Source organism: Lepidothrix coronata, unplaced genomic scaffold, assembly GCF_001604755.1.
Source record: "Lepidothrix coronata isolate B3197 unplaced genomic scaffold, Lepidothrix_coronata-1.0 Scaffold177, whole genome shotgun sequence".
Taxonomy (NCBI): domain Eukaryota; kingdom Metazoa; phylum Chordata; class Aves; order Passeriformes; family Pipridae; genus Lepidothrix; species Lepidothrix coronata.
The window spans coordinates 1002968-1017372 of NW_016690357.1; the positions used below are offsets into that span (position 1 = coordinate 1002968).

At 35.9% G+C, this 14405-nt stretch overlaps 1 protein-coding gene across 1 annotated transcript in view; it reads right to left on the bottom strand.

The window, feature by feature from the left end:
* VWDE (von Willebrand factor D and EGF domains) overlaps positions 1-14405 on the bottom strand; it is a 33398-nt gene that overhangs the window by 6756 nt on the left and 12237 nt on the right. Inside the window, exons 9-23 of the mRNA XM_017830368.1 lie at positions 14008-14281; positions 13718-13926; positions 12291-13276; positions 10958-11094; positions 7995-8150; positions 7297-7401; positions 6821-6935; positions 5585-5835; positions 5246-5465; positions 4563-4700; positions 3890-3952; positions 1733-2413; positions 1310-1405; positions 1129-1224; positions 514-609 (exon numbers count right to left, since the gene is read on the bottom strand). Coding sequence (XP_017685857.1) covers positions 514-609; positions 1129-1224; positions 1310-1405; positions 1733-2413; positions 3890-3952; positions 4563-4700; positions 5246-5465; positions 5585-5835; positions 6821-6935; positions 7297-7401; positions 7995-8150; positions 10958-11094; positions 12291-13276; positions 13718-13926; positions 14008-14281 — 3623 coding nt within the window. The remainder of the gene's footprint in view (positions 1-513; positions 610-1128; positions 1225-1309; positions 1406-1732; positions 2414-3889; positions 3953-4562; positions 4701-5245; positions 5466-5584; positions 5836-6820; positions 6936-7296; positions 7402-7994; positions 8151-10957; positions 11095-12290; positions 13277-13717; positions 13927-14007; positions 14282-14405) is intronic.

Here is a 14405-nt window from a genome sequence, read left to right on the forward strand (position 1 = left end):
AACAAGCAAAGACATTTAAGTATCATGGCTCTGGAAAACCATGAATCAGTTCTTCAAGAGTACATCTCATTCTCTTTAGTACTCCTTAACAAAGAACAGCTTTTTTTTTTTTTTTTTAGTGTCACAAACGAGACTAGAACAAGAAAAACTGAGTCCAAAAGTGCTGGGATTTGAGGAGGAGACAAAGAACTTTCTCAATTCCAGGTTAATAAAGTATTACATTCAGGTGAATTATATATAAACAGCATGTCTAAATTTGGACTCTCTGAACGATAAAAATTACCAGGATGAAAGCTAGCCAAACTTTAATAGTCCATTATGTTTTAAACTTATGTGCAAATATTATCTAATGTTCAAAAAGCCCAAGTATGGGCTCCTTCAAAGAGGCAGAGGTATTATGTCATTTGCTAGCATTAGACAGAGTGCATAAAAACTTAAACCATAATTTACTTTCTTGCTCCTGAACAACAGAAGCAAATGTTCTGTATTTTTCCCTCATGCTCTTTTGCTTACTTGTATCACATCTTGGTCCCACAAAGCCATATGGGCAGGTGCAGAGATTTCTGGCCAAACATGTGCCTCCATTTTGACAGGGTGGTTTACAATGTGCTGCAGGTACAGAATTATGTGGTTCAAGAAATCAGCTCCACAAAGATGCATGGATTGGTCATGCTTTATAGAAAGGGAAATGTTAATAACTGACAGTGAGCAAAAAACTGGAAATAAAATAAGGAGACATATGCAATGCCTTTTGACAAGAATAACAACAAGAATTTCATTCCAAGAGTACACAGTCTCAACAGTGGTGGCCACCCTGAAAAAAAGAAACCTGACACAATTTCCAGAGAGTATTTCCCACTCTTCAGGACTGTTTAGCTTAGGGGCAATTACATTCACTGGTGAAGTCCTCTATTTACAGCAAAAGCTAAATTTAGGAATATCCAATCACAAGCAACATTTACAATTTATATCAAGAAAATTAGGATATATATTGTGTTACTTAAGGGTTCTGTTAAAGTAAAAGTAAAATGAGCACACCTCTTTGCTGTCAGAATGAACAGTCATGGAAGTTGTTCACAGCATCCTTTGGGTATTTATGTATTCAAAAGCAAAAAATACTCTATTTACCTTCCTCACAAGTGGAGCCACTGTATCCTGGTAGACATTCACAGACATTTGGCTTAATGCACTTCCCATGGTTTTTGCAATCAGGTCTGCACAGAGCTGTGTGAAAAAATCAATATCACTCTTCAAATCATTAATTTGTGCATATGAGTTACCACAGGCAAAATCAAAATACCATACTCACCAGTCTGACAGTTAAAACCAGCATAACCAGGCTTGCATTTACAAATATTGGGTGCAACACACTCCATATTTTTGCCACATGTTTGTCTACATCTTGCTGAAAGGCAATGAAGAAAACAAAGGGAATAAGGAAAATAGAAGTTGCATTTCACACAACTGTGCTTTGCCTAACATAATGCACAAATCACAGAGAATCCGTTATGCCACTGTCTGTAAATGGGAGTCTAAGACACATCAGGAAAATATTTTTAAGTGCATCCATACAACTAAAAGCCTGTAGGCTATGCCAATATTAATAATGAAAGTGAGAAAATTCAATACACCGTGCTTTTCACTGATTATACAGTAACAATGTACTTTCAAGTTATAAAGACATCTCAATATTCTTTTTTTGAAGGCATTTAAGTTCAGTTATTTGTAATACCTCTGCAAGTGAAGCCATCTCCATAATAACCATTAGGACAACGACCACACCTGATGCTTCCATCCTGACTTGGCTCACAGTGTACACCAGGAAAACAGGGTAAGTCAGTACAGGTTATTGCTTTAGGAATCACTGCTTCACTCAGTTCTTCAGGAAGCATTTTTGGTGGGACAGTGACTTTGACAGGGGCAAAAGGTAAATTACTTGCTTTATGCTTGGCTAATAGGTGCAGAACTCTCTGAGCATTGCCACCTTTGAATGCTTTGCTTGGCAAAGAAAGTCCTTTGCTTATATTTGCTCTGCTGCTAGGAGAAGTCTTCCTGCTAGTGTCAAAATAGCTGTAGGCCTCAGTTTGTGACCTTGTTCTTTTCTCAGGTGATACAGCATGGCTCCCTGAAGACGCAGTCATCACAGTATGTACTGAAGAACTCACTTCCATGTCAGCAAGGTGACCACTGATGGTCCTGAGAGTGTGAGCAATGTTTCCAGTAACAGCAGGTTGTAAAGAAGCACTTCTCTGAGAATTAAGTGACTTCCAGGCAGTGATTGTTTTTACTGTGGAGGCTGATGGTGTGCTGCTACTGACCATTTCTGTAGAAATAAATCTCTCTGGGACATCTGTAGAACTGGGAATATAGCTTGAGATGCTTAAAACCTTCTCAAAGGATGATTGTTGAAACCCTGCAGCATGTTAGAAAGAAAGGGGGGAAAAAGTATGTGACCACAGACTCTTTTCCTTCTGAGCATGGGGAATGCTTTCTGAACAGATAAACATACAGCCCATTCATTCTGTGATTCAAGAAGTCCCTCCATGTGCAACATCAGAATGTAAGCAGTAGAACCTAAGTGGTAGAATTAGAGAAGATCAAGGTATTCTGTTTACATCCTTTTCCACCCTCACCATGGCCTTTTCTTGGCTGGAAGACAAGGAGAAATCACCATATATATGAGTTAGATAGCAGAGATTTTCCCATACCACGTCAATAAAGAGATTTACTGTCAGAGCAGATTATCAGATCCATATATGGCTTCCAGCCAGGTTACTGAAAGAATTTAAAGAAAAGATACTGCATATGGTTCATCAGTGTGTCTAAGTGCTAGTAATAAGCTGAGAGTCCAGAAGCAGAGATTTAATCACAAGTATATAGATGATTTTACTTACTGATGCACCATGGACAGTATTCTCGGTGAATAATCCACCACCTTGTTGCAAAAGTATTACCATCTTTTACTCTTCAAACTTTTTAAGCAACTTTCTTAAAGTTTCTACATGGGTTTTATTAGTAGGTTTTGCATGTGTTTGCTAAACAACAGAGACTGACTCAGCCTCCTCATTGAAAGGAGTGCAAAATGAATGAAACCTTCTTCATATTCTGCCCAAGAAAAGTTGGAAGTCTGTGGAAAGGAGTAAGGCACTGTAATCCAAGACTGCTGGAATGCTATATGTGGTCTTTCAGCATTATGGGGCAGAGGAAGAATGAAACCCCAATCCATTTACAATAGTCCTAAAAAGTGGTCCACAAAAGGTTAAACTTTACTGAATTTTATTAGAGTTCTATCTCCTAATGCTGAAAAGCAAACCATTTTGCAGCTGATGAAGAGTTATCCAGCATTGGCAGTGGAGTGAGAGAGTACCTCCCTTCTCCCTCAACAACAATGCAGAGATAAACGGAAAAGACACACGAGAATTTCCTGCAAAGAAAGCCCCAGCAGGCACAGACCTGGAAATGCCAGCAACAGCATTTAGAGTTTTAGAATAAAGACAGTCACTTGCCACATCTTTCACCTTTCCTTTGAGTTAAAGCAGGAAAATGGCATTCAACATAATGCCATAAACTTTTGCTTATCTCATATAACAGATGTTCCTATCCCCAGGTTACCTATTTTATGTCAGTGGTTAGTCACTAAAACAAAAGGCAACTCTAGGAGTGTCATACATCACACTCTTAATATAATTACTTGACTGACCTAAGGGATTTGTTGATATTGACATTTCAGTCTCATTTTTCAGATCAGAATACAACCCCAGTAATGAATTAAATTGTGTCAAACTGAAAAATTAAACTAACATAAAACTGACTAGGACCTTTGTTTGACAACTATATTCTTATCAGTATGTGAATTGGAAATTCAATTCTCTTTATGAAAAGAAATCACCTTTATTCCCTCCAATTTTTCCTGTGGAATCCTTCCTTTCAACATCAGTGTCTTCAAAGCTTTCTAAAAAAATATGTGAAGGCACATCAGTAGTGCACAGAAGTAGCTACATTTGTTTCAACTTTAAATAAAGTAAAAGTTAAAGTTTCAATAGATAAAAACAACTCAAAATTCAGAAAGCAGATAAAAAGTAAAAAATATTTCTTAAATATTTTTTTTAATAACTTTAAAAAAGTTTTTAACAGAGTATTTTAAAAATTCAAGTTATGCAGTAATTGCATTGTAAATAAATATTTGGGCACCTTATTTGGCAAATGCCTTGATTTGGGTAAATAATTCTATGCTAATCAATCTAATAGAAAAATATTTTGTCAATAATTTCTCATATTATGAAAATAATGAAGAAGCTCCCCCCAAAATTTCATTGTATTCTACTTTGATATAAAAGAATTGGGGTGTTTTGTATGTTTTTTTTTCTTGTCACTAGAAGAAGTTTTTTACAGCTATGAAATCCAGTACAGTCTGATGTTGCCATCACCAGAGACACAGTCCTGTTTTGCTGACTACAGAAAAGAGTTTTAAGTTACTGTTAGAAACATGAAGCATAATCAAAGATATTTAATCCAAATGACAGTAAGATAGTACCACTCTTCTGAAAAACAAGGAATTTTACCATAACATGACTTCCCATCTCCTTGCAGATTATTTGGGCATGGACCACAATAGTAAGAACCAAAAGTATTGAAGCAAAATACTCCAGGGAAGCAAGGACTGGATACACATTCATCTACATCCTCTTCACAGTGTTTACCTGCATTAAAATACAGATTTAAATTTTTCTATAATATTGGGTCACTAGACTTTGATGGCATATTTATAAAAGTACAATGTATGCCAGTGCTGAAATAGAGAAAAAAGTATCTATAATTTCAGTACAGCTAATAAGAACAGCTAAGTTTGCAATTCACATTTTTTCATCTTATATTAAGTATCTTGCTTATTGCAGAATATGGAGAAAATGAGCTGTGGGAACTACATGTTTATCTGCAGGAGAAATCACACTGTAACCAAACTCATCATTCCTATGTTTCTCCATATTGCTGAGTTTACCTCTGTGGAGAAAAACAATGGAAATTCGCTTTCATAGTAAACCAAAATAAACAACCATTGTATTCATGCAAGAAAAATCTTGAAGCATACCATATATCTTTATCACCAGAACAGAAAATTTCTTCATAATCTAACAGTAAGCTATTTACGGTCAAAAATTAAAAAAATACAATTTCAGACATATAATTAGAAACTCCTATTTATCACTGAATGTGATAAATGTGTGTAAATAAAGTAGCAATTTACCTTGAAGTTCAGGTGGACATTCACAGTAATAGCTGTTTATTCCATCCACACATCTGCCAATACCACACTGGTTAAGTCTACAGTCATCAGTATTCCCTTCACAGAGATCACCTTCAAATCCAGCCACACACACACAAAGATATCTTCCACTTCCAGGTGGGAAATTAATGTTTGTCACACATGAGCCATTATTTAGGCAATCACATGATTTTACACTGACCTACAAGACATGCCCAATAAGACAGTTTTCTATTTTTTTAATGAACTAGCAATGAGTTCTGTAATTAGATATCTTAAATATCTTACTAGTAGGTGTCATTTTACTGTAATAGTCATTACCTCTATTTCTACCTTAGTTGTTGCATTGCAGTCATCTGTCAAAGAAAATGTTAATTTATGGAGATTTGTTGACAGAGCTTTCCACAAAAGGAGACCTGATGGGGAAAGACTGGCACCTTCTGGACCAGAATCCAATGTGAAATGAATAGCAGAGCCCTCTGGATCTGAAGCCAAAAACTGATATACAAAATCTTCTCCATAAAAAGTCTGTAGCATAACCTGAGAAGTTTCAAGGACTGGAGGCTGATTGTCTGTAACAAAGAAGATGTTTTCACCTTTTAAGCAAAAGTTACAGTATACTTAAAAAAATTAAAAGGATAATATCTTTCTATTAAGGAAGTCACATTGAATTTTTTCTCTTAAATTCTAATGCCATTGGTATGGCACAGAAAAAACACTTCATATTTTCATTTTAACTATAGAAACATAACCAAGAAATTGCTTTTACTTTGCAAGAGCTTGTAATGCACTGCATCTATACATCAAAAAAAAAATTATTGAATTTAACCACTATATTTTAACTGTATGACTATAAGATGGAAATCCCTTGACTTCCTGACTGCTGGATGAGTTTCATTTCATTCCTTTCATTCAGGTTTCACTCTTTTGAAATAGGTATAGCTACGCTGGCTTTCAGTACAAGTCTGAATGAGGACAAGATTCACCAATACAGGCACCAGGAGTCCCATTCACACAAGACCCTTTCCAATCAAGGCAGAGTCTTGCCAGCACATTCATACACATAAACACCAATGGAAAATACAAAATCTGAGCCAAAAGAATTACAATGTCTAGTCTAGAACTTTATACTATGGAAAAGGAAAAGGAAAATTTTAGGTCTTCTTTACATAGTGTGGTTTCTAAATGGATTGAAGTATGAAAACTTTGGATATACTTTCAAATATTTAGGCCAGGTATCTATGCCATTGATGTAGATGATGTCCAAATATTAAGGGTCTAATAAATATCACATGTAATTTAATTCAGTTTGTGATCTCCACCTGTTCGGTATCAGAATAATTTTTTTAAAAGACTTTCTATATGTTGAAGACAACCATATGTGGGTGTAGCTTGCTAAATACCAAAAGACTTCGAAGTGCCAATTAAACCGAAAGTTGTTAATTTTCATTAGTTATTTGTAAATAGTTAAAATTAAACCATCACTATTTCCATAAATATAAACGCTTAGTAGACTTTCAACTTCTTGGTATTACAAAAGAACTATTTAGAACTTACTTTCAACAACTGACCAAGTTAACTTTGATATGTCAGGTCTGCAGAGTAAGCAAGGGCTGGTTGGATTTGTGTCTCCTTCACCATAACAGAGTCCATCTATGTTGCATGTTTTCTCCTTTTAGAGAAATAAAAATGTGATTTATTAATATTTTTTGTTATCAAATTGGTTATGAATTTGTATAGCACCAAATAAAATCTAATAATTCTGCACTTCCATTAAACAACTAAGCTTGTTTTTAAATCTAAGTAACTGACAGTAAGTTTGTTTTTATTTGGTAATTATATGAAGTGCTTTTGGTTTGATTCTTTACATTTAAAATTGCCTCATCTCAGCTTGTCCTTCTGTGCATATCATTTCTGTGCATAGAAAATCCCTGTTGGAAAAAGAACAGGATACATTCTGCTGATTTTTCTACATTTTTTTTCTGCCTGAAAAAATGCATTTTATTCATAATGGAGAGTAGTGAAACACATACCTTTAACGTACATAATCCAGATTCTTGTGATTCACATATCTGACAGGCTCCATCATATAATATCATTGTTTTAGAGTTGCTATAAATGAGTCCATCATTAGAAATCTGCAAGGTGTACAGCAAAAATGGATTAACCAATACAGGTATCAATAGATAGATCACCAATGTGGGCTGCTGACGTGAGCTTCCACTTAGCAACAGACAACTATATATGGGTATTTAAACTCTCACAACAGTCATCAGAAATCTAATCAAACCTGCCCATAAGTCTAGGCAGATATTTGACCAACCACATGTAGGTGTCTACTTTAGGGTAAGTTGAACAGTATGTACACTCTCTTGACCTTATTGACTCAATCCGTATGAGAGCTCAGACATCTGCCTCACACAGGGATTAGTACATATAGCCTGGGCTCAATTCAATTCTACCATAAATGTACCCAATGTTATTTGAAATGCTCTAGGGTAACTTCTACTCTTGAAGAACAAGTGTCTCTGTAGGATGTAGGTCATATCTACAGTCCCCCTGCAGGAGAACACTCTCAAATGACACTCAACACTCAGCTTAGGTGATGAAACTGAGACCCCAAGTCAGGCAAGCTGAGTTCTACCTTTAGAACCATTGAAAAAAGAATAACATCTACGTGATATATTTTCATCTAATAGGAATATTTGTAAGTGAATATTTCTGTAAATACCTTTATTTGCCACTTAGCAATGGGTTTATCATCAACCACATCCATGACATCAGACTGCTGCCCATCATTTGGTAATTGGCAGTCGACAGTCCTGGCATTTTGGAAGACAGCTGGCATAGTTAGAAGTTCTCCAGGAATCCATTGTCTATTACTATACTAAATGGTAAGACAGAAAATCTGTTTTTCAGTGAAACACATCATGCAAATATTTTTATCAGAGAGAAAAAACACATGTATTGTACAGTTTTGAACAAATCTAATGTGTCTGGGTTAGAATGCGGTGGCAAATATTAAATGACATTATTTGCACACACAGATTTTTAGCGAAGCCTGCTACTGTGGAAGAAAGGCAGAGAAGCCTTGCTGACGCACAGCCCTTTGGCACTGCACTGTCAAGGACAAAGAGTTCTTCCAACTGGGGAGTAATAGGAGGGTTAAACAGTGGGTGGTCCTGCAACGGCACCGAGCTGACATGCAAGTGCCTCTGTCACACTCCATCTCTGCTCCCATGTGAGGACAGGCTTTAATCGGAGGAACAGATGAGGTTTTTGGCAGAGCTCAGGTATCATTCTGGGTGCTGGGGGAACACTGGCACTGAGCCTTTTAGCCCTTGTACAAGCCAGTAGATTTTGAATAGGACAAGACACCATTGACCCTGTAGACTTTTCTTCTAAACTACACTGAAGACAAGTCATCCAAGGATCCATCTTGAGAGTTCAAGGTAACAGAATAAGGATGATAATACTGTTTGACTGAAGTATTGATGTGGAAGTAGGAATAAGCATATGAAAAAAAAATAAAGTTAGATGGAAGTAAGAATCCAGACAGCCTAAGAATCAAGAGAACAGAAATTAATTTAAGAAATTAAAAATAATTTTGAGCTTGACTAGGTTTTACTGAACTGGCACATTTTCTAGTTACCAAAGCTGATTGAGACGTTTATTCAATCCCAGTCCTCACATAGATCATCCGCTGTATAAGCCTTTGTGGGGTTTTTTGTGGGGTTTTTTGTTGTTTTTTTTTTCAAAGACAGAAAATTAAACACTTTTGCTAAAAAGACATATGAGCTATTTCTGTTCCAATCAAACATTTTGTTTTTCTTTCACCATGTATTCAGTTAAATAATTCACAGCAAGGGTAAGTAAAAGTATAAATGCTAAATATTTCTAAATATACAATTTTGAGTGCATTTAGTACTGTAACCTTTGAAAAGTGATACAGTCTATTTCTCCAGAAATCTTTTGTTATTATCTGGAGGCAAGTTCAGATAATTTTTTCAGAATCAGATTCACCTTTCAAAAACCAATTAAAAAGCCCTCAGATCTACTAGCATTCCAGCTCATTAGGTTCATAGAAAAACTTACTTCTAGGGTTCAGTGTAAACCAGAAGGAAGTAAAACCATATTTTCATTTTGCAGAGGTTAAACACAGACTCATGCTTTACATTTCAATTCTGTATCTCTGTAGTCATAGCTTGCTGGCCATGTCCAACCCAAACCTCTATCAAGTTCCTACCATATGCTGGGTAAGACACTCTGTGGACAACAGATTTGATCTAACATTTCAAAAGTGAAAATATTGAAACTAAGAAATTCTTAATTCTGTCAAAATGCCTCCCCTATGAAATTATAATCATTTAAGCTCAATTTCAAAATATGGGGAGTTCTGTTGCAAGTCCATTGACATTTCCATAAATTCACTATTACTCCATCCTGAAAAACAAAACAAAACAAACCCCCAAACTTCCTTTCTTTTGTATTCTCAAGCAAAAAATTTGCAGCTTTCTCCTCAACTGCAGCTAACAGCAGTAAATTGGCTCTTGTCAGTGAACAGATCATCACTAAAAGTGATTAAATAGAAAGTTTTTGTAGCCAGGAGCTAAATGCACCACCTAAAAGAGAGACTTCAGAATATCTTGCCACAAGTTAAAACTGAGACATTTCAAACTGTGATAAGTGAATTCCCAATAATTGACTTCCGGTGAGCATGGTCTAAAAGTCTTCTAACCTAATGGAGTGTAAACTTACTCTTGACTATCATTTCAAGCCAAGTTGAGTGGATATATGTTGAGTTTAAGAGAAATCTATAGCCAGCATTGCTTATTCTGTCAAAATAATTTTAACATCTGCCAGAACTAGCTAAGAAAACCTTTTGTCTCAAGAACATAATTTCCCATTGAATGGTTCCCCTTTTGCCAACTCTCACCCCCTCCAGCATCACATCAATGAAACACAGTTTTACTTTGAAGCTTTTTTTGCTCGTGTCTAACACAACATAAAAACTTGTAATTGCTGATTGCTTATTCCAGCCAAAACTTGTAAACTGCTTATAAATTTGCCTTGAGCAAATTCTAAGTCTGAATAACAACAGTCTCTCTATACAGATCCCCTTAGTTTACCATACAACATTTACCATGCAATTTTTTTAATTTCCTGTTCAAATCTACATTATAGAGCTGATGTATACCATTAAATAGCCTCAGGGAAATGGACAACACATGAAAAATGCCTTTCTCTTTTCCTAACAGATTTATTTTGTTTATAAAGGGCTATTTCAAGCATTAGAATTTAGGCAGAAATCTAGTAATGTCTTTAACCTCGCTGTCCTTTTTCAAAGAAGTGGTACTTGAATTCCTCTCCATAAGCACTGAAAAAAATGAACAACGATGTACTGGTTGTTACTAACAGGGTTGCCCTTGCCCTTTTCTGATGGATAGCTGCCCTATGCTGTTATCTCCCTCTCAGCTGCTGAGCATTCCCATTATGTTTTGTATTTCTCTTATCATGGAGGAAATGGCAATCTTGCAAAGAATTCATTGTCTGCTGCAAAGTGCTGAGAGCCTTTGCTTTTAGCTTTCACTGAAGCACTGGGTTGTACCCACATCAATGAATAATATGTTAGACATTTTGTCTCTCGTTTACAAGAAGCTTAAAATATAATTGTCACTGCTCAGGGAGACCTACTTGCAATTTGATGATTTCACATTTCAGATTCAATGACTCCCTGAAGCCATGTCCAAAAACTCTCGCTGATGTGCAGTCATACTGTCGAATATCACACAGCCCAGCATTCTCCAGCTCTGTAATTTCTGGAGCCTCGTCTTGGAAGTAGAGATTAGACAATAAATGCCAGTATATTAACTCATTAATATGCATTTACATTAAGCAATATGTTTATTTTTCTATCCAACTATGAAAACTATGTAAACAACGAAATCTGGACCCAGCTGAAGAAAGGCATAAACAGAAAGATTTTTTTTATTGTTAAAATGAATCCTAAATTTAAAGCTAGGCTTCTGTCTGCTCTTAGAACTTGAATATTATGAAGCAGAGAAAATTCAACAGACAAAAAAGACTTGTGAATATGTGTTTTGCTTTTTCAACTATGGTTCTTTACATCACATTGGCAGAATAAAATCAAAATGAAACTCAGGCCCTAGTAATAGGAACAGGAAAGGTGATGGTTATGTAATAATTTACAATGGGATTTTTTTTTTTAATTAAGGACTAAAGAAAAATATCTCAGGTGGAAGTTATTTCGGGAAATAATTTGACAGATTAGAATACTAAAAATAGTTTTTATGTAGTAAAACCATCTTATTTGACTTCAAGAGGAATAAAAGATTTCTTTTTATAGAAAGAATACCTCTTTATTTGCTTTTAAGTAGGTCACTAAAACAAAAACACCATTGCAAAACAAAATATTAGCAGGTTTTATTTTGAAAGAGTTTTGAGTTTTGTAGTAGAGTTTATATTTTTCCTGTGTACCTACTTAACTGAATTTTTAGTGACCGTCTTATTTATTGAAAATTTAAAAAATCCTGCCCAGCTCTATATACTGTATCTTTTTTTTTTCTTCACCATCGATTCTAATCCAATCATATCTAATAGTTATCTTACAGACATGTAACAGCAATAAAGAGAAGAACATCCCACTTACAGATCCTGTTAGTAAACAGGATCACATAGACTATAAAATACTGGGGAAGGGAGATCTTCTCTGAAGAAGACAGTGTGTGGAAACATTGCCAATCTCTTGGGGCAACACTCTGGATTGCAAACTGACAAAGTGGTAAACTTTTTAAATCTGGCATACCAGAAAGTAAGCCCATGTTTTGTCCTTTGGAAACAAGAAGGCTGAATGGAAAATATTTATAGCTGTAGTTAAGGGCAAGTAATTTATTGGGTAATAAACAGGGCCACCCTTGTCTGTGTACAAAAGCAGGAGAGAAAAATACATGTATGTTGCAGGAGCATTATTTAAGTAAATCCCTCACTTAAATCTCCCCCCACTTACCAGACAGTATGCTGCAGTCATACGAGCTGTATCCTTGAAAACATGCACAGCCCCATTCTGTACATTCCCCATTACCACTGCAGAGACTGGGACACTTTAATGCAGTAAGTAGGCTCTCAACTGAGCCTTCAAGTTCCTGTGGGTTGTAATTTATTTCTTCTAAAATTCTTCTCTCACATTCATTCTCCAGAAGAGGTAAGGAAGCTTCTGCCCAGCTGAGGTCATCTTTCAGCAGCAAATCTTTAACACACATATTGATTGCATCCTCTGTTCTCCGGCCAAGAAGGGCACCACAAGATCTTCCTATACTGGAATTAGCTATTGCCTGCTGGCAGAGTAACAGAGCACTAGACTCGGTGAGGCCTGAAGGTGTGGGCCAAGAAGGAAGGAACTTTTGGTCTGCGTCAGTGGCATGGTCCTCTGGGAAAAAATAACTATATTCCTCTAAGTCTGTTTGGCTGAGACTTTGGAATAGGAATACTGGATGGTAGTCATAATAATTTTGACGCTTCCCTCTACTTATAACTGACAGACTTTTGAGAAGATGACTACTGTAACGCTGAGAATTTTTTCTACTGCCTGAGCTTGAACTTCCTTCTCTTTCTGTACCAATATTTCTCACTGAGGTTGCCAAGACACGTGAGTTTACTCGTGATGTTTTGTGAAGTTTGGTTTGATTATCCTGCCTCTGCAGAAGTGTAGATGAATCCATTTCATGTGCAGACGAACGTTTCTTAAAGCCTCTGACAAGATCAGTAGGACCAAGATACTCAGCAGTGACATCCAGTCCTGGTATCAAAGAAAGAAATCTACCATTTCCACTTTCTTTACAAGACAGTGGAAGTTCTGACTGAGAAACTGTCTCCAGTTTGTTCACTGATGGATATAATCCATCATCTTCAAGTGCACAGTCACAGAAGACTACTTTTCTCGAAGATGTTAAAGAAACAGGTGTTTTGTCAAACAAGCTATCTCCTGGTAAAATTCTAGACAAGAAAGAAAAAGATGAAACTGTATCATCTGAACTATCTTAATTGTGTTATTAAAGTATTAACATTTTGTTCTTTGCTGTTTCATACTTTTACAGCATGTCACTGAATCTGCAACACACAGCTATATTTAAAGGCCAATTAAGACACAAAAACTCAAGAATAACTTATAATAAAAGAATTGAGATGAGTGGATATTTTCTGTATACCTTGATACTTCGTTCAAACCTAATCAAACTAATCTTACATAATAGTACTTAAATACTTATTTGGCACTTCAGTTTCAATTTTCTCTTAAATTAATTATGGAATGCATTGAAGCATTCTAACATTAACTTAAAAACTTGAGAAGATTTTTTCTTTTAGTATTTTGACAAGTTTTTAAGAGTGTGAAGAACCAAAAATTATGACAGTTAATTTAAACAGAACAATTGTTACCTCCATTCCTCAATAAAAGAAAAAGGAACATTAGCATGATTTGGGATTTCCACCCCACTTGCAGTGTGATAGTCATTCTCCACAATTCCATCAAAGGTGCCACAGAGTCCCACTGTATGTCTGTAATCTGAACTGGGGGCCCTAAGCGTTATGCTTATTCCCCATTTGCTCACATCAGCACGAATGAAAGCTCCAGAAGAAAACAAAATCTAAAATGAGATTGAAGATACCATCATGAGAAACATGGTTTTTAATTTTACCTATTCCGTAAGCAATTATTCACTACTTACTGTTACTTTTCTTCCTAGGTAGGATTCAGTGACTCTGACATTGCTTCTTGTTGTGTCTCTGTTTATTACAAATAAGTGTGGCTGTGATTCATGTAGCTGACCACTGCACATGTCAAATGCAATTATATCACTTCCTTCCTTGGCAACAAAGCCACAGTTGCAGGATGCTGGGTAGTGAAGACTTCCACAGTCCCACTGGCGCACATGAACTTCAAAATCTCGAGATGTACTCTTATAGAGAACAAATGTTCCTCTTTTAAAATTGTCGTAGACTCTGGAATCAAAAGAACAGCATGTGATATCACTTTGGTTATAATCACCACATGTCAGCAACTTTATCTTCAAACAAATTTCTAATATTTGGTGAACTTTGATAATGCAACTCATTTTCCTGAGTC